This window comes from Mastigoproctus giganteus, chromosome 12 (assembly GCF_048544385.1).
Source record: "Mastigoproctus giganteus isolate SK-2022 chromosome 12, ASM4854438v1, whole genome shotgun sequence".
Lineage (NCBI taxonomy): Eukaryota > Metazoa > Arthropoda > Arachnida > Uropygi > Thelyphonidae > Mastigoproctus > Mastigoproctus giganteus.
This window is the reverse complement of record NC_143586.1, coordinates 11,902,622-11,924,200: the sequence shown is the minus strand read 5'-3', so window position 1 is coordinate 11,924,200 and position 21,579 is coordinate 11,902,622. Positions and strand designations below refer to the sequence as shown.

Here is a 21,579-nt window from a genome sequence, read left to right as displayed (position 1 = left end):
GCAGTGCCCATTGATAATCACTCTGTCTTCTTCCACTCAACCATCCCTTTATCCATAGCAGTAACTTGCCCTGAAATCTGCATAACAACAGTTTAATAAAATGTGTTATGTGTAATAAAATATGTTGTTATGCAATGTGTAGTGTATTATGTTTAATAAAAGGCTGTATGTTGTTATTGTTGGTTTAGGGATTTATTAGATGCATCGGCAACTATGGCCATAATGCGCCAAGGGCTGTATGCAATGTGTTATGTGTTAATTTATTTATTAAAAATAAATTTTACATTTTAAAATGAAAAAAATATATATATGTATATGTTGCACAAACAAAACATTAGTCGCACTTGTACACACGTGAGCAGCAGGGTGACCACATTAGCAGGTTGTTAAAAAATTAGGTTGATAAACCAAACACGCTATTTTAACCATGGATGACCTTTAGCTGAAATTCTTTTCGAGAGCCCCCCCCCCCTTGTTAAAAATTTTTGGCAGCATATCCCTGATCTCTGCTCTTGTGTGAGCAAGTTTTTCCACTAAAGGATTACCCTAATAAAAACCTGTTTGACTTTATAAAGAAATTAAAAAAAAAAAAGAAAAAAAAGTGTACTGCTCAGAGGCAAACAGACTTTCATCTCATAGGGAACTGGGAAAATGTTTCAGGCATGCACATTCTATCAGCTATAATGTATAATAAAGCACAACCCCAGCTACCTTTATTACTGCAATAGTCCTGCAGCAGAATTCTTAATGGCATACTTCCCATTATTATCTGAGGCATCTCTTTCTCTCTGTAACCGTTGGAAGTTTAAATTGAAATTTATCTATGCAATAAATTGGTAGAGTGGTGGTATTTTTTTCCCCCTTTTTATTTAGCCTGATATAACAGAAAATTTGTTTTTATTCCATAGAAATAATTTTTAAGCTTTGATAACAAAGTATTGATTGTTCATTCTTACAACTTAAATTATTTCAAGTGTTAACAAAAACTGAAAAAAGTGCAAATTTTTGGAGCCAAAATTAGAAGATGGGTAATAGAAAATAACCAAAAGTGCCAATAAAGGTCAATTAATACCTAAAACCTTGGTATTGCCAAGTTTTTAGACTTTTCCCCTCCTCCAACCAGCCAAAATTATTTGAGAAGCATATCTTGCAGACCCATCCTCATGTTAAGCACTTTTTGCCTTACCCATGACAGTTCTGTAAATTGAATCAAAAACGAAAGAGGGCAAAATTGAAATTCGATTATTAAGGCACGATTCAAGAAGTTCGCATTTTATAGAAAATAACTTTATAATTTTTAAAGAAAATAATTTATGATAAATAGTGATAAAACAGGGGGTATGATTCAGAAACAAAATGCCAACAGATTTTTGATGAAAATTGATCATCTCCAAAAATCAAACACAGGACATCAAGAGTCAGAGTTCATATTAATTACGGTGCGATCATGGATGAATTTGTTCTTGAACCCCGACATGTTGCGCGTCTAGTTACTGCTGTTACTTTGTACAGTTCGAATGGTTGTCGGTATCCTTGGATTATCGTTTGCATATTCTAGAGATGTTCTTCAAATAAGGTTGAACAGAACGAATTTCTTCTGTACGCAAATAATATTAAGGTTCTGGGGTAGATACCACTATCTAGAAATGCAGCACAAATGACTAGCACCATAAATAATAAGCTACTGAACCTGGCTTCGTACTTACCCGAAGCTCTCTGGCCTGCACCTTAATCCGGATAAATCAGTATCGATGATCTTTTCACTTAAATAATCATATAACACTTATTCTGTGGGAAACTCTTGTATATCCCCCCCCATATACTGTTCCAGTCTCGATAGTCAAAGTTCTTGGTGTCGTTTTTGACTCTAGTTTAGGTTCTCTGACCATATTAAGATGATTGTAACAAGTTAAATAGACTACGTTGGAGAGAAAAGCAACAACTCCAAGTCCACGACATACAAATTATATCCAGATATCGTCAATCTGTAGTTCTGTATGGTGCGGAAGTATGGGCCTCTGCAGTCCTCACCTTAAAGAAATATCTTTTCCATGGAATACTGAATACTCAAGTGGGTAACTTATAAACCTTACCTACCCCCACAACAACAGACTACTGAAATAGCCAGCCAAGCGCAGATTCCAAGACTACAGCAACTAATTAACTAGAGATGCCTCACGACTATAATTATAATGTTTGTCAGGGTCATATCTATCCCGAGTTATTTTTGAGATGTTGTCCTGTGGCAACCCCAGTGTGAAATCCACCTGCAACTAATAAGAAATCAGCGAAGGTTTTCGGATTGATTTCTACCGGCACAATAACTTTCGATCATTCACACCCTTTCACTACTAGAGGTCGACTAAAACAAGTTTGTGACGGACACTAGTACCAAAAATCGCTGTCAATGTGCCTAATGGATGAAACACTGTAAATATGACCTTGGCAACTAATACAATTCAGTTTTCCTAATCATGTGTTGTGTTTTCTCTAGTTGTGTTGTGTATTTTTTGTGGACCTTTTAAACTATGACCTCATTTGTCTTAGAACATTACTATTGTTATGTCTACGCACATATATTTTTTTAATAATTGTTATAAGCTTTCATCCTCACTGTCCTTTTCCTAATTAGTACCTCACTGTACTTATCTTAATGCCAAATTTTATCAACTCATCTAATTGTATCAAACGTAATTGATCTGTATACCCTATTAATATTTGTAATGTCAAGCCCCAGACTGCAACGTTGGTGTTGGTATATGAATTGTATATTTTTCCCTTACACTGCACAATACAATAAATATTATTTTATTTATTTATTTTTAAGACTGATCAAAGCAGAATTAATTAAAAGGATTCCACTGTTTTAGTACTAGTATTAATAGTGGCAAATGATGCAAAAAGGACGGCATACACAGGTTCAGCAAAAAAAAAAAAAAAAAAAGCTAGCACTGACTTTTACCTCTAGGACAAACAACTTCACCTGGCCCACCATTTCCTTCCTTTTCTCTAACTGATGGCTTTTATCCGCCTTTCCCCACTGCCTCCATACGATGCCTAGGCCCGCATCAGCATACCCACTTGACCCTTCCTCTCGACACCCGTAAATACATCATGGTATGCCAGCCGAAAACAAATTTTAAGGTATAAATATGAAAAAACTTAATAATGGTGGGCCCTCTTGCAAAATCAAAATTTAGAAATGGTGCGGTCTTTTTAATAACACATTACGGCCTAAAAAGGTTGCAGACCTCTAGTCTAAAGCTATAGAAAATTATTCAAGGGTGAACATAGTAGGAAGGGTATTTGGGATAATTACTCCCAAAAGCATGTTCGTGCATATTATGCTTCTGCATTATCTGTGAACAGAACAATTTTCATATGTTGCTACTTCGCCGTCGGATTTTATCTCCCTTGTTTTATCCCCTGTTATTCCCTCTTCCCAGAATGCTGCGCTCCCCTTTGTCTAAAATGTATCGGATCCATTTCAAATGCAAATTCGATTCAGTTGGCGTGGACTGGTTTCAGAACTGGCTGTAGGTATGTGACTGATTGGTTTCAGAAATTACTCGAGATCAATTATGCAATGTACGCGGATGCGCACATTGCGTAATCGATCTTGGAATGTGCGTACCCGCGTACATTAAAAATTCGTTGTTCTCTTGTTGTAGTTACTTTATCGATTGCAATAAATCAGATACATTTAAGCGGTTTAGATCGCTAATCTTTGCTGAAAAACTTCATCTGTGAAAAGACATTTTGATCACTAATATGAAGAATGTGGAAATCAATAAACAAAATACTGTATCACTGAAACGGTATCTTATATATACAGTACTGTATTTATTTGGATTGGGCTTTCTACTGACAATGTCACTATCCAACAAATTAAGTTTCTAAACTAGTGGAGATTCGCCAATAAACTAATCTTCTTGAAAGGGAGAAAATACTTTATCAAATTACGAGAGGAGCACTAGAGCACAGTGTTAAGAGTGTGCAGGTTTTTCTTAACAATTTAATTTTCTGAAGCCATGATGGAAAGGAGAATTAATCAAAAGATAAAAAAAAAAAGTCGTGGAAAAGCATAGAAAGTATTTAAAATTTAAAGATTTGTATAAGCGACGATAAATATTAATAAATATTATTATTCTATAATAATTTAGAACGCAATTTACTTCCAGAACGTTTTATTGAAAGATGGAACTTATATAAAATAAGAAATTGTATTATTTGTCAACAAATTTAGCAAAGGCTTCTATTAGCTTACTCTCATCAAATTCCTTGAATTGCTGGCCCAATTTAAACTTTCCTTTATTTATTATTAGTTCATTTTTAAAGATCGTAAAGTTAATTAAATACAAAGTGTCCGAAGAGTCAGGAACCAATGATGAAAATGTGTTTTTCTTTACAGGTGAAAAATGGCATCAGGATGAACACGTTGAACATATATCAGGGTGGACAGGGTTGAACACACGTCAGGGGTGAAACGTTGAACACATATTGTAAATGAGAATAAGCACACGTAGTGTAAATCCCATTGGTTCCAGATCTTTCGGACACCCTGTAGATTAACTTCTAGAATTTATAATGAGGAGGGTACTTTCTACAAACAATATTAAAATTCAAAGTCCCGAATTATTAATTTATTACTATGTAATAAATTAATAATTCGAATCTATTAATCATTTGTTAAGTAGAAGAAAATGATCTTGAAATGTTTTCTTAAATCATAGCAGGGCGCAACTTTCTTCTTCTCCATAAAAATTTTGATTCATGGGTAGTTATTTATATATTTATTTGTTATTATTTTTTTTTTTACCGTAATTATTTACTTTTAATAGTTTCATCGTTTTCATTCAACAAAGTACCATGAAAGCTGATAGTAATAAAGCAAAAATGCTTCAATAAAAACAATAATAAATTCAGCACGCGTTATTCTGCTATTTATGGTGGATAAAAAAAAGGGCAGAGTTTTATTTTATTTGATTTTTTATTATTTATTTGCTTAATTTTCAGGGAAGGACTTCTTGCTTTTCGAATGTGTTCCATGAATATTAGAATACCTAATGTAACTTTATATAAAGAGAAAAAATACAAAAAAAAAAAAAAAAAAAAATCAGCGGTTCCATTAAACTGCGCTGCTATTTACTGTAGCACCCATAAAATGGAAAATCTCTGTCATAAAGACAAAATAGCATGCTTCTATCAATATTCACTTAAAGATATGTAGGAGGAAAGTTGAAATTGCCAGGAAATGGAACACGCTGCACAGTATACAAGGCATGCGAAAATATCTCGAGGAAAAGTCTCTTATTTTCATTTTGCTTTTTTATTTTTATTTTTAATCATATCCTGCTATTTTGTTTGTATTTCCATTTCAAAGGTGATTAAATCCAAGAAACAGTACCTAAAAGCACAATATAATAAGTACTTTTATTTCTATGTTATGTGGTAAATTCTGTATACGTTGCAATATTGGCATGATTTTTCCCGAGGAAATAATTGCCACAGTGTAAATAAAATAATAAATAAATAAAATAAAATAAAGGTTGATCGAACAGTCTTTATGTCACAGTTCCCTAAATATTAAGGTTTCTCCCTCAAGGCTGGTTAATAACGAGGAAATGAGAGCTTCTTATATAAGCTCATATCATTATCATTTCTGACAACTTGTTAATTTAATATAGAAATTCATCGCCAACTGCTGGGATACATTCCTGGAAAGTTTTTCCAACTGCGGCAAGACCCTGTAGAAATAGGGGATTAAGAGGGAAAAAATTTAAAAATATGAAAAAAAAAACAGTAAACTTAATTTTAGTTTTAGTTTACTGTTTCATATTTACTGGTTAGTTTAGGCTTCATAGTTACTGTTTCTAACAAGACGGTTTCCATCTTTTGTGGCCCTGTTTGAATCAATGCATAAGCATGTTGATATTCAGTTACTGTGTTCTGATCTAAACACGGTAACCACTCGTAATAACGGATAATTTTTAAAAAAAGCAGAAAGGGAAAATAGGTCACTTAACAGCGCGGCCATCTTTTATGTGGAGACTTTGAAATTATGCTTAGAGTATGCATGCTAAATGTAATGCGCCACCTACTTAGTTCTTTAATCAGATATCAAAATATAAAAATGTCTGCAATAAAAACAGACTTAATCTAAAATATTGCGCTGCGTAGTAGAAAGCTAAAGAGAGGACATGCATAAGTTATATAGAGAAATTGATACTAAGTCACCATAACCCATAGAATTCTTTTCATACGTTTCTACTACTTTGTACACTTTCGATTCTATGACTCACCTGTGAAGGGATGCTGAAAACGTGGATATTGGGGAACTCGAGGTACGTAAGGACGGTTTCCATCCTGGGTGGTCTCCCTCTGCCCGGAAGCTTGACATGGTGGTGCATCACGAGAGGTCATCCGCCAAGCTATACCGCTTGCTGTAACAAGGACTATCCCCACACCTGCAAGACAAAAATAAACAAAAAAATTAACGAACGACTTTACTCTCCCACGGGTAATAAAATCGCGATTGCAGCGAAGTGGTTTTCACTTCGACCTCTTTTCTTACAAACAGAGCACGGTTTCGTGAAATATTGATTGTGTGGTCTCTGCCTGCAATTCACAGATGTGTCTCCTCATCAGGAGTGTATCGTTTAAAAACGCTTTATTTTGGTAGATTGATATAGTAATTGCGCAGTCTTTAAAAGGCAAATTATGGAGTCAGAAATAAAATGTGAATATTGGCTAATGCCAAATGCTTGAATTGAAAAATGTTAACAAATGGAACGTTAATATTTGGTGACAGAAACAAGGTTATAGCATCTATCTATAATGACCACCCTTATGCCACATGAATATTAATATAGTTTATTTAGCTATTAACTAAATCACTGTACATTAAGGTTTAATGTATAGTGCCCTAATTTATTCAGCTATACAAGCTTTAATGCATAGTGATTTAGTTAGCAGCTAAATAGACTATCTTAATATTCACCCGTTATAACAATGGTTATTACAGAAATCTAGATTCCATACAAAAAAAAATTATACTTAATGATAAACAAATACTATTTGATTTGATTTACAGATCCTGAAGTGAATGCCATTGAAATAGCAACGCCTCCATCACTAGCAGTTATCCTTGGCATTGATTCTACCAGGGAAGAATTAAGTTTCCTACATTCGTCGACAGCCGTTGTCACTTTCAGATACGTCGTTCCAAATGATTTGATTTTAAATTCGATTTAAATCAGAGGAATGTGGGGGAGATGGAAAAAATACTACATTCAACATATGTAGTGTTGAGAACTCCTCTGACTTAGGCGGTCGTCCCAGAATATAAGGTAAATAATAATTTATTTATTTATACAGTGCTGGCATATACTTCTTTAGAGCCATTGCTTTGTGTTTTTTTTTCCTCCGTGTCCGTGTCTCTCGGAGGTAGACATCGAAATTCCCAGAAGGGATACTCCAGTTTTTACTCGTGCAGTGGAGCATTCCTAGAAAGAATACTCCATTGAATGAGCGCCAACAATTTAGCCTGTCATGAACACGCTTACTTTTTTCATAGTAAAAGCCTTAATGACACCTAGGCCATGCAGCTCTACTTATAATTATTCATTTTCATATATAACATCATTTAGTCACATACTATTACATTTCAATTCGATAGGAATACTCGCATATTGGGATGTACGATTTTCAAATATTTTGGTATGGCAGTGTTTATATACCATTTACAATGTCTATATAAATTCTAAGTTACGAGTATGGATTCTAAGTTCTTCCAGAGTGCTGTTACGATAAGTAGGAGGCGATCCTATTTGAAGAAGGAAGGGAAAGGGAAAACTAGGAATTTAAGCTATTTGAAATTCATTTAAGTTATTTACACTACAGCAGACCCTTGATTTAACGGACCTGAGTCGTAAGGGACTCAGGGACGTAATAGCCTTAGTCCGATGATGTTTGCCATCACTCAAAACATTTCCATTAACAATAAAGCAAATTTTTCTCACAGCTAATGAGGAGGCTGGCCTTGATTTAAAGCCACTATGAGTATGATTTGCTCCCCATCCTCAAAAAATCACAGACAACTAAAGAAAGAGCTAGCTAAATCATACGAACGACTCGAGTACGTTCCCACCACTCCTGTCCTCTCAACCCTAATTACTGGTAAGGGTGAAGTACGTGGAAGGATTTTTAACCTCTCCTCCCTGCCTTCCCTCTCACGGCACCGAACCCCTGGAGTGTTCGTTTGAGACCGTTATCAGCACACACCTGACTTGAAGTTCGTCTTTGGTGAATCGCCCCAGTGGGAAGAGAGACGGCCGCGACCAATTAGCTTGCTGGTGAACTAAATGGGAACGTTATGGCACTTTCTACTGATCTTGGCAATTGACTGCGCCACGATCAACGGTTACGGCCTTGTTTATGGGCTCCACAATTTTACGGCAGGAATGAAATGATCGTTATTACTGCTCTCGTTTTCCCCTCACTCCGGCTGTTTCTCGACGCTCACACAAACTGCCTGCAATATAACGTTACGTTTCAATCTACAGATCGGAATTTTACATCCCAGCAACAAACAGTGATGTACTGTATTTCTTTAAACGGCTCCGTTTGCTGTTAATGTATCTGTTTTGCTGATGCAAACCTGAGAAAAAGTTGGAAAATAAAAGAAATTTATTATTTTCTTGTCTCAGCGTGAATCACCTGGGAGTATGCAGTATAGATATTAACACTGCATCTGACTACAACATCACAAAAAAATAATAATAATAAATAATAATAAAATAACAACAAATTTCATAAGCTACGAGTCTCTATCTCGTTTCTTTTCGACTTCTCAAATTTGCCGCTTCTGCTTCATTCATTACTTCATTAGGACGAACTGCACAGCGACATGAATGACCTTCCTGCTGATCACAAACACTTCCTGTTTCTTCAACCTGTCTGATAAAACTGTAAATATTCGTACTGTCTGTAGAAGATGTCACGAACGTTGACAATGCGCACGAAATATTTTCTGCATGGCGAAACGTGAAATTCAAACTGGAAATATTTTCTGATCGGCACTGTAAGACACTATTTGGAATACAAACCTCGCCATATTTATCCTATTATTTCACACATATAGAGAAGGTGTAGCGAAAATAGTTTTTGTTTCCTTTTTTTTTTTTTTTTTTTTTTTCCTGGTTGTTTTTGGAGAACTCTGGTGCATCGCGTATAGTGCACCAGCATGTGGTCAGAACATTTTCAACAGTCTCAGTCTAATTTGCTAATTTGGATGCACTTTGCATGTCTTCATGTCTGTTCATGCTGAGACAGTTATGAAAATAATGTAATGTAGTGTACCAAGAGCTCGCCATAAGATGACAAAAGGAACTCAAGATTTTTCGCCCTCTTTTAAAGAGAGTGAACTCGGTCCTCTCAAAAAATCAGATAGATGCCAGTTTCAGCCGTGGACGTTTTAGATCCAATTCCGATTCCACAGCCCTCAGTTCTCCCTTTCCCATAGAAATAGTTAGATAAATTTGGAACAGCAACTCCGATCATTTCCAAATTTTAATTATCCTTTTCTTTATTCTTCTACATTTGTACCAAATATCATGTGAATACGTTATGCCCATTTCATAAATACTGTACACGTACTTATTTTCCCTGCGCATCCTTCCCCATCCCAGAACAAAAAATCTGCTATACAATTCTCACCTCACAACCACCCAACGCATAGTCAGCCTCAAACTTTGATAATTAAATTGAACGCCACCCTCCTTGGAAAGATGCCAGGAGGGCCCCCTTCAAATCCCTGAAACCTAAATCCTTTCCTGCGCAGTTAGCCAGTGGCTTTAATTCATGATAGTAGTGTGGTAGGGAAAATACCCTTTTTAAAGAATTTTAATAATTTAACACTTTTTTTTAACAGTGTAAAATATATTTAACGAATAAATCAAATTGTATTTTAATTTTGCCAATTTTGCTTTAATTAGTGTTCTTCAAGACTTAACGAAGTCTATTGATACTAATTATTGTTAAATTAGTAAAATTTCAATAACAATACTTTTAATACAATAATTATTATTATTAAATTAATGAATCTCAAACACATCTGGTGAGTATGGGCTTGGCACACCCAGGATCCTGAGCTGGATATCATCATTCTTCTCATTCTTGGTGATTCCTTTTGACTCTCTCTCTCTCTCTCTCTCTCTCTCTCTCTCTCTCTCTCCCTCTCCTTTTCTCTCTCTCAGGGTAACTCGGGAATTTTAAAATATTGCATGCATTCGAAAATTTGGTGAACAAAACATTTATTCCCACATGCACCACCTTGCAAAATATCCTGCCGGTGCCCATGATTACGATGCATATATTTTCACAAAAAAATATAATTTCGGAGCTAACAATTATAATTAAATCAGTTATTTGAGCTTACAGGCTGGAATAAACGAACGCACCTAACATCCTGACATTTGGAGCAATTCAAAAGCCTTAATTACAACCGTGTTAGTCAAATGTGCATCATTAATTACATCGCTACAGGCAGTTACTGATATAACTGCATCAGAAGACTTAATTAACACCCTAACATAGAGCGAGAGAGAAATAAATTTATCAACACGAATCAGCTTAAATAAACCCATTCTAATTTTATTAACGTTTATATTTTTACTGTCATCACCGACTTGGTTAAATGTAAATTCTCCTTTAAAATACGCTTTTTTTTTTTTTTTTTTGAAAAGGTTCTGGGATCACAATATTTGGACATTTTCAAAATATCTAAATATCACAAACTGTTCCAATGGGAAGGAGCTGAAATTCAGAAAATGTCTTTGTCATTGTTTTCACCTTGCGATCCACGAATATTAAAACAATTTTCTGCGACCCTCTCTAATTATACAATCGAGTCTGGCTCGGTACAGAAATCCGAGAATTTTTAAACTTAAAAGTGTGAATCATCATCAGAATATTTCAGAGCGCTACAACTGGCAAGAAAATAGCGCGAGCTTTCGAAATTCTTCAGTCAGTATATTGTCATTCTGTCTCTTGACCTGGCCATTGAAACCGAGATGAACTTTTTCAGCATAAAGAGTGCCGTTGAGTTTTATTGGTTAGAAAGATATCTTTGGTCGTAGCGAAATCTGTTCCTAAACTCTGTAGGGTTTAGTTCTGAACAAGGGAAGATTCTGGTGAAGGCTTCTCCAAACACTTTTTTTTTTACCTTCATTCCTTGGCTGAGTTAGTTGGGTTAGGTGAGGACAGCAAGGTTTCCTCGCGGAAACCCAAGTTTTTCATCCAGCAAAACAGGCAAACTGACCAGAGAAGACGCAGTTTTGAACATACTACACATGGGTAGATGAAGTTATTATCGAATAATCCTAATATGACAAAAAATTTTAATATTTATATTTGATGATTCTAACTGAATGACATAATACAGTCAAGTGGAAGGGAGGGAGTCAAGCGTTTCGTGATATTTTCTGGTCACTTCTTCAGTGACAGCTATCTTTGCAATATTTCACAAAAAGTGGGCATGAAAAAGATCGTTAGAACGAAGTGACCTTTTGTGACGATGATAAGCTGTCTTTGCAATATCATTGAAGAAGTTGTAAGAAAATACCACGAAACGTTTGACCCCATTATGTACATATTTCCAATTCGGAAATAAACATAATATTACCAGCGTACGTTTTGAATCTTTATTATCTTCAAACAACACAATTTATCTACACATCATGCCGTGAAGAAATATTTTAAAGCTCAGAATAAATTATTATTGATTTAACACAAGAAGGAGGGAATATGGATACGATACATAATAGAATTGCAATCTATTCATGTGCATCTCCTTTCAGGAGGTTGGCTACCAAGGATATCTACTCTTCTCTAACAACCTTGCAAGTTCTTTGTATTTGAGCCCAGTCCATTACATCACATTCCATATCCTTAACTATCTGGAGCATCGTCTTCTTCTTTTTCCTGCTATTTTTCCTTTATTAATAATTTCTGTGTATCGCGTTTTTCCATTAAGTGTCTTACATATTATTTTCCTTCTATTTAGTGTGTTTACCGAAACCATCAATATTTTTTCCTTTGACGATGACCATCACTTTCCTTTACATTTATGTTAAGTTCCTATTCTTTCCCCTTTATATTTAAAACATTGACCAACATCAAAGAAGTATCATCAGCATACTGTAGATTACTTATAAGTATTTCATCCAACTACGTTCTGGTGAAGATCTCTCTCTAGATATCATTTCTGTGTACAGAGTGAAAATACATGGTGAAGCATCCTTTTTTTTTTTTCTGTTCGAACTCTTTTCTATTTTAATTTTTGCTGATGTATGATTTTTAATTCTTATGAATGCAATTAGTTTCAGATCTTTTCCATCTGTTCCTGTATCTTGAACTCCCTTTATCGATGAAGTCGTTAACTCAGAATATATTTTACATTGTACTTTAGAAAATTACGGTAATTTTCTGAAGAATATTTGGTAATGAATATTTCTTAATGATTTATTGGTGAATTATGAGTTAATATTTTCTTCAAGAAAAGATTGAAAACATGGGTACACACAGTATACGGTGGATTACAAAAGACCTTCTCAAGATGAAAGGCAAACAAACAGTCGTGACCGTTTCAAAGATAAGAGGAAGGACAAATCACACAAACCCGTTAATGGCAATGAATGCCCACGAAGAAATAACAATTGGGGTCTCCTCAGGGGTCAATGGGAAACCGCTTACAATAGAAGAAAATCCAGTGACATGGTTTCGGATCCCCAGGTAGATATCATAGTCTTGTACAATAACTGTCCGCACACTGCACCACGTGCAGTCACATAATCCTGCAAACGCGATAGAATCCTAGTAAGTAGGCAAACGGAGCCTAAGCTGTATAACAGAGCTTTCTCCTTCCCTTTTTCCAACCGTTCCTCTTTCTATACAGAAGTAAACATTCTGGTGTTTGTGTCATTCGTGGTGGGAGATCGGGGGACTGTAGTAGAGGTGGAGTTTCGACTGTCTGTGGGAGAGTTGTTCTCTGCTGCCTGAGGACACAAAGAACAAACGACCGCGATAGATTCCGCTTCATTCACTAACCTGCGTGCCGAAGGTCAAGGGTCGAGCTGCGGTATTTGAGACGTCCCTCTCGCTCCGAGACAGAGATTAATCTTACGGGTCGAAATGGAGCCTTACGGGCCCGGTGAAAAGCGGGAACATTCCTTCCTTGTAGCCCCGGCTTCATTCCCCCAGCCCACGACAAGGATGAAGCCTGGGAAAAGTGGTCGCATTCCAGACCGCTACCTCTCCGCTTGATGACTACCTTGCGTTCCTCTAGGGCACTAAGGGGAAGGCGGAGGAAAAACTGCGGCCGTCTTTCACACGCTATGTGTTTCCGGCCGAATATTAAAGGTTAAAATGAAATCATGACCCCCGTGACCCATGCTGTCGGACGTCCTACAACGTTTCAGAATTCTTAAGCAAAATGCTGTTTTTGAAAACTCAATCTTTCTGCTAACACTCCACTCAGACGTTCACGAACTTGAAAATTAGCAAATAATTATGATAATTTGCAGTGAATGTTAAGAATACAGCTGGTTTAGAATGTCTCTGACCTGTGGTCTGATATTAAATGAGCGCAAGGATAAGCCTCGCTAGAAGTACAGAAGTGAAACTAAAATCCTGGGATTTAAATTTGAGCAAAATTTCTACACACTATACAAGCGTGTATATTCAAATCAAAATACCATCAGTGGTATTTTGATTTCCTCTGTGTTGGGTTCTTTTTTAATGGATTAACCATAAGAGAAAGAAAAAAGGTGTTTTTTTTTTTAAACGAACATAAAAAATATATATTTCTATAGTTTTTTGGCCTTTGACATGCAATAGAATCATAAGCATTTGGAAGTAAGCATTGCATCGAATATAACTGTGTTTTCCAATACTATTTTAATGTATTTCTATGATTTATGGTGTAAAATAAAAAAAAAAAAAACACCTTTATTCTGGATTCTCGTGACACTTTCCCTTTTTTATGGTACAAATGAGCTTAAGCATAAAAAAAAAAAAAAACTAATGAAGTAGAAAAGCAATCTAAGATCCTTCAAATCACTTGTAGTTTAATATCGTCGAAGAAAATTTCGTGAAGAAAGAATTAGAGAAAGCAAGGTTACAGATAAGTTTCATTTTAAAAAATGCAAACCGAATTACTTAACTTCTTCCAGTAATACAATTTTCTTTCTTTTCTCTTCTTTTACTTATTTTTTTTTAATGAATACAACGAAATGAAAGATGTGAGTTAACAAAAAATACCATAAAAAGAACATTTTTATTCATCTTGGGAGCTTCGTGGACCTGTCCAATGATAAGATGAATCAGCGATTATTCATTACTACTAGCTTAACACAGATGGCGCTTATTATTGGATTCGTCATTCCTGTTTACATTTGACATTTAATTAATGACATCGCATAATGAAATTTAAAAACAAAAACAAACTAGATATCAAACAAGCAACTTCAATTCTCTTACCAAAATTGAATAAAATACAGAATTATATTATTTTTAACTCGCATTCATCCGATTCACTTTCTCTTGTATTTATCAGATTGTATTATATTGGTAATAACTGTAAACATTTCCGTGTTTACTCTCAATAAATGTCAGGATAATTCTATCGACAGAACGAACCGAGTTTCATTTATTCTTCATATTTTCAAAATTTATTATTACAATTACATTTGTTTAGTTGCCTGTTGCGCAAACCTATTAATAGGAGAATCTTCACAAATCTTGTGTAGTTATCTGGTTACACTCCACTGCTAAAGTGGTACATCTCTTTCCACTACATAGCCTTTCACGGGTCGATAATACATACAAGCTACGGCACCATCCTAACTTAGACCTAATCCTTGAACGCTAGGCTACGCCATGGTGATAGCGAATGGGACGTTATCAAAAGATGAAGGGAGGGGAAGCAGAAGGTATTTTACAGATTTTAAAAGAAAGGTAAGAGGACGTACCTTCTCTAAGCCATTAATGCCAGTATCCATTAAACTAGCAAGTTTTTTTTTTTTTTGTTCTTTTTGAAGTGTGTACACATGGAAAATGTCGTTGTGGATATTGGTGATGATAGAGAATTTGTTGTCTGTTTATAGGAACATTCTAAAAGCGGGATTCAATAAAATAACAACGGTTGAATATAATGGGTACTAATGGTTCTGAAATGTCCAGGAGGTCGATGTCCTTGAAAAATGTCCGCTATTTAATAAATAAATAAAACAGTAGAAAATAATATAATATGTAAAAATCGACTAAGATACAAGCTAAACTTAAAGATCTGAATCAGCAACACCGAGGGAAGGAAGTTAACACCCTTTAACAGTTGGTAATTGCAAAATATGTTTTTAACTGTGAAATCTATGCTCATTAGCATAAAAATACTGAAAGGGAAAACTTCAAAAGGCCCACCACGATGCAAAAATGGGGCACAAAATAGCAAAGAAACATGCAGTTAAACAGCAGATAACTTTAAAACTTGTTGGATGCTCTGATAAACGACATTGATTGTTTTTCATAAAAAAAAAAAACACTACATAACTGTATGAATCTCAAAAACATTTCACTTATAGATTTTTATACGTATTAAATTTAAGTGCAAGGAATAAAAGCACCGGTCAGTATAAGAATGTGGATGACGCCATGGTGATTACACAAATAAGCCAGAGCTTTTCAACTTTTTTTGATCGCGGAATCCATTTGCAAAAGATACCGAGTCAAAAAGAAATTTGAAAAAGGTCAAAATCTTCCTCAAAAACTTAATATTATTAGCCATATAGTGCAAAGAAGTCAGAGGTATATGCTGCACCAGCCAAAAAAAATTTCTGAGAAACAAAGAGAGAGAGAGAGAGATCAAAACGTAGCCTAGTGGTCAGGCGCGCGGGTGCATAAGTACACGTGCCTTGAGTGACCGGGGTTCAAGCCCGTGACTGCTGAATACGGTGCTGTTTCTTGTATTCTGTCTATCTTGTGAACTCCTCTCACCATTTGGTCATGAGGAGTATAAACAAAAAATTTATTTATTTAAGTAGATGGGAATCACCAAGAAAGAGAAGAATGATATCCAGCTCCAGGACCCTGGGTGTGCCAAGCCCATACTCACCAAATGTGAGCCCCTGGGGTTATCTTTAAAAGAGTAATAATTAACAATAAATAAAAGCAATAACATGTACAAATCGCTTGATTTGGCCAAAGTGATATATCCATTATTAACTAGAACTAAAATTCCATCCACAATTCTAAAAGAATGAAGTACTTGCAAAGTTCACGAAACTAAAAACGAACTGTCATTTATCACGAACAGAACCAGCATATAAAGGGTAGAGGGATCTTCTTCCTATTCTGTGAGCATTATCACTCACTTCATTTTCTGTCCATTAGATATGATGCTATTTTCTGCTCCATGTATTAGAGGATGTTAACGGATACGAAATATATTTTTTCTACTTGCCGTTATATGTTTTCTTATACTCATTCGATGCCAGAAACAACTACAGTTCGTGAACAGCATTTTAAAGCAGGCTATTACTGCTTGCACAAGACAGATAGTTTCGGTCTGAGAAATGAAAGTACGACCTCATTTCAAATGGAGACTTTTGCTGTCTAGCACAAGATTAAGAAAAAGAGAATCACTCTTTACTGTTATGACTTTTCCCATTAAAATAATGGGAAAAGGAGGTGGGGTTACCTCCTAGACGAGTTGGAAATGCAATATTTAAACAATATAAGTATGAAAAGTTAATAAAGTACGCTGTATCCATGTTTCAATAATCCAAAGAACATGTCACATACAGGACCTCTGAAGCCTTCTCCTCCAATATTCATAGCTAACTCAATATTTCTCACATCTTCTGTATTGTGGAAAATCCTTGACAAGTTCTAGCTAGTTTCTTCCATCATGGTCGCTTAGGCTTTATCCAGAGATCCTTAAGACGTCTTCTGTGACTGTTAGAATGCTATCAGGTGCCCAAAAAAATGTTCGTGCGGTTTTTTTGAAGGCTAATATTTTAAAAAAATATATACATAGAAGCCACTGTAGATACAATTATCCGTGTAAAACATTGTAATGGCCATTATCCGTCGATGCACTTCGAAAGTTCAAATGACGCTGAGTCAGTCGACGCCCGGAAAGTGTGAAGTGCAGTTCGATAAAAAAATTTAAATCAGGTGATGAGTCACCTGATTAAAATTTTATGAAACATTTTTGGTCTGTTCGTTCATTTACATTATCTTCTCCGAAATATTTACATATCTTACCGGCTAAGAGCAACTTCCGGTTAGGAATTGGCTCAGCGTCATTTGAAGTGCTTCGAGAGATAATCGCCATCTACAGTGTTTTAATAGATAAGCCACACATGTCAGGCGCTTGGAAATACCATATAAACAGCAAAGGGGTTCCACAGCCGACAACAAACTCCAGAGACTGTCAATTTGCTTGTCGCTGTTTTTATATAACAATAATGAGCCATTTTTGGATGGGTTGTTGAAATGCAAAAAGAAAACTGTCGTATGTCAGCAACACCAAACTATCACATCATTGGTTATTATTTTATGAACTTGCGCCACACATTTTGTTGTGTGTCTGGTGGAATATTTCTGAATGGCAAGGTCCACTACCAGCTTCGATCCCTCTAGCCAAACGACTGCCAACAAAAATCCCCACAAACTTTTGTGGGGATTTTTGTGGAAATTTTATCTGTCACCGGATAAAATCTTTTTAGCCATCCAAAACTTGTTCATAAGATGTGGATAGAAGAACTATTCAAGGATGTTTTAATGAGTATAATGAGTATGTAGCTGAAAGCTAATTCGTAGATTAATCATTGTACCTCTGAAGTTAAAAATAGCGAGTACCATTTGAAAAAAAAAATCACCTCTGGTTGCTGAATCTTGAGCGGGCTATTTCTATTCAACCATCCTTGAAAATTTCAAAGAATCATTGTTTATTGCCTACGGTTTGCTGTTCTCCAGAATGCTGTTACCTTCAGAAACATATGGAGGTTTCTCATTACAACAATGATGTTTATGTTGCTACCTTTGTCCATAGACCTGCAAAAATCGAAGGATTAAATGTCTTAGGTAATGCTCCGAAAATGCTCCTGAGTTCTTTTCCATCGTGTTTACAAGATCCTAATGAAGGTACTGCATTCTGAACTGGTAATGGAATTTTTTTCGCTTGCAATTCTTTTTTAAAAAATATAATGTCCAAATATGGTTTCCTGTGATGTAGAACTAAAGAGGTAAAAGTTTTCTTTCATGAAGAAAACAACGAATGAAGAAGCCGTCCAGCTTCTTCACTAAACGATGTTTGCTTCTTAGTACAGTCAACCCATTGTACTCTGATCTTTATTGCACTAGAGAGATTTCGATGTTTTAATCGATAGCATGCATCGACTTCTATTAATCTAATACTAGTCAATTGAAGCGATTGGTACAAAAGTTATAACCGACAATAAAAAAGTCACATTATATTACAACACTGAAAGGCTGTCAAACTGTCAGTCGTATACCCTAATTCTTATAGAAACATGAGCACGAAAGTCTAAAAAGTTTCATATTTCAACTATTATCGAATTAAGAACTGAGCACAGTTTTTCCTTAAAGTCCCTTTCTTTTATACAGACATTTGCGCATATATATTCGCAAGATCGTTACTGCAAATCTTGATAGATTCTTATCAATGGCACATTTTTATTTATATATCTATTTTTTAACGGAAAGTCCACCAAAATCATACCCTCCACCACAACGGGGCTGAAACACAGGCCTTTTCCACACGCCTGGACATAAGTTCGTTACCACTGTGAGGATCTATACAACGCACGGGGACATTTTGGTAGGCACTCCAGTTTAGGGTCTAAGAAAAATAAATGCAAAAATCAGTCTGTACTTCTGTATGAACACGAAGTTGCCTTCGTGTACGTTGTTTTGTAACTCGGGTTACCTTAGAATTACACATTATCCTTACCTACTGCCCTCGTGGGTAGTAGAGTTGGTAGAATTGCCGTCCTCCCCCAAACGGGATGGAAAATACCTGAGTTCGAGTCCCGTCGGTGATGTGAGGAATTTTTATGGGCCTTTTTCACAATGTGGCCGAGTTAGCCGCTCTCAGGCGAGGGTAGCATGGTTTTTTTCTCCCGTAAACTCGGGTTTTTCGTCCAGCAAACAGTAAATTGACCACAGAACACATGCAATTTACAGATAATATACACGAGCAATATGGCCTTAGATGCTGGTGTTCCTAAAACCTTATTATAACAACAACAACAACAATATAGCCGACCTAGTAATGGCCCAATGAACCCTTTTACCATTTCGTTGTACCTTTAAAGGCAATTAAGCATGAACTTCTACAAGAATCAAATTGCATGGAAATATGTAATAAAACTTGACAACTATGTACGCGTAGGAAGCAAAGATGCATGGCATTACATCGAATGTCAGAAAGTGGCTTCATTATCCATCTACTGCAATTAATTTTCTGATGTAATTTAATATATATCATGCTTGTTAAATGTAATCTGTTTTTTTAACTATTTTACTATTCCATTTATATGCCATGCCGACAAAGTCTCAAACAAAATTGTTTCCTATGGTTATTTTTAACATCATATTAATAATCTGCGAATTAATATTTCATGTTATCTAAGTTATGAATAAAAATAGATTTATTCGATCATTAGAAATAGGAGAAATATTCTAATTAGCAATAGGAATTAATCAAAATCGATTCAAAAACTGAAATGAAGCCTATACAGCGGACATTTTGAAAAACTATTTAGAGACTGCTTGACGGTTGATAGCACGAATCTTACCATCGTTATCATGATGTTCGAATTATAAAAAAGTTTAACCAACAAGAACAAATAAAACATTTATCGAATTCGGCTCGTCATATAATTTTATGAGATGTTAACTTTGTTTAAGAAGACTTACCAATCATAAGCAGTGACACAGTAAGTAAGTCCGACCCCGTTATCTGCAACACTCCCAACACAGCTCCTACGGCAGCAGATCCTAGTCCGAGACCTGCGAGAGTTGCCACTAGTCCCCTGATGCCAATATTCGGGGGTGTTATCATCCAGCAGCATTGTTTGCTTGATCTTCTCGGACTTCGGGAAGACGTTCTTCGATTCAAATGAGGGCAAAGACCAGGAAAAACTGGTCTGTTGGGAACTGAAGCATACGGAGGAGGAATATGCGAATGGAGGATGTCTGGAAGACCCTGAGTCCGAGTTACACTTGTCGATGTCTCCGACCGACATACTGGATTCAAAGATCTTCTCTCTTCGATATTTTCTCTTGTGGTCCTCCTAGGAGTTATGCACACGTCACTGGCATTCCCTAACCTTTCCAGCCTTCTTACATTCCCAGGCTGAAGACCTGCTGCTCCCACCTGAACCTTTTCGCCACGTTTATCCGAAACGCTATGCACAGAAGCTAAAGACACGCTAGGAGGATAATTTCGACACACGTGCCTGTTGATTCTAATACTTTCCACCCGTCTGTTCATAGGTTCAACCACCGTTGGAGGAGGAGGAGGAGGAGGATGGCTTTCTCTCATTCTCGACACTCCTCTATTTCTTGATATCTCTGTTTCTGTCCATGTTATAACGGGAGGATGTCCAACGGCACTACTTCGTTGTATTCCTCCCCTCTCGGCAGCTGTGTGATGCACTGCCATGTCTGTTTGGCGAAATGGCGCGTGAGGATGTGCAACTGATGGAAACGACTCTCTTTTTACCGCAGAATTCTGATCTCTGTTGCTTAGCGACAACCTTTCCCTGATGGTCTCCATGCGAGGTTGGGAAGTAACTGAAAAGATAGCGCCGTTGTCGGCGTTCTTCACTCCGGTCACAGCACGTCCAAGCATGTCTGTGCACCTTTCCCTGAGGATATACTGGAACCTCGTCTGCCTGTCAACCCCCACATCCGTCAGCACCATTGCCGCTGAAAAGCCGGCAACCTCTAGATCAACGAAAACAGTTCAAGCGTACAGCACCCTCCCACAGATGGGGCTGGCCAGCCTATGAATGGACAACTGACACACTGACCGCCACATCCAGTGGAGGCCAGTCTCGTCTGGCTTCTCCTCCGATCAGTGAGCGTCCTTGTCGCTGATTGGGTATTAAGCGAACTGGCGGCGCCATCTAGCGCACAAATTTCCTCCGCAGCGGTTAAGCGGTGTTTTGTAGTGCTTATGCGTTCGGCAGCGAAAGATATTCGCTTTCACAGAGGAGTTGATAAGCATATATTCCACAACCGTGACCGATGAAAGCAGGCTGTTGTGGAGGGAGGGCGGGGGACATCTTTCACACGGTTATTCATAGTTGTCCGCCTCCTTTCCCTCTTGTAGTACATTCCTGAGCAGCGTACTGGAACAATAACAGCATGGGAATGTCTTACGCGAATTCTAAAATTCAAAGAACTCAATTGAATGGCACCGAAAATTCAAAAGATGTCTTAGCAAACCCACCATCGGCATTTTGAAAGATATGGTAAAAATATTTTCTC

The 21,579-nt window shown here is 36.5% G+C and overlaps 1 protein-coding gene across 1 annotated transcript in view; it reads right to left on the bottom strand.

Moving 5' to 3' along the window:
• LOC150076688 (uncharacterized) overlaps nt 1–21,150 on the bottom strand; it is a 29,505-nt gene extending 8,355 nt beyond the window's left edge. The window contains exons 1-2 of the mRNA XM_090386166.1: nt 20,002–21,150; nt 6,303–6,467 (exon numbers count right to left, since the gene is read on the bottom strand). Of these exons, the coding sequence (XP_090242292.1) occupies nt 6,303–6,467; nt 20,002–21,010 (1,174 nt within the window). The 5' untranslated portion in view covers nt 21,011–21,150. The remainder of the gene's footprint in view (nt 1–6,302; nt 6,468–20,001) is intronic.
• Between the last annotated feature and the right edge of the window lie 429 nt (nt 21,151–21,579).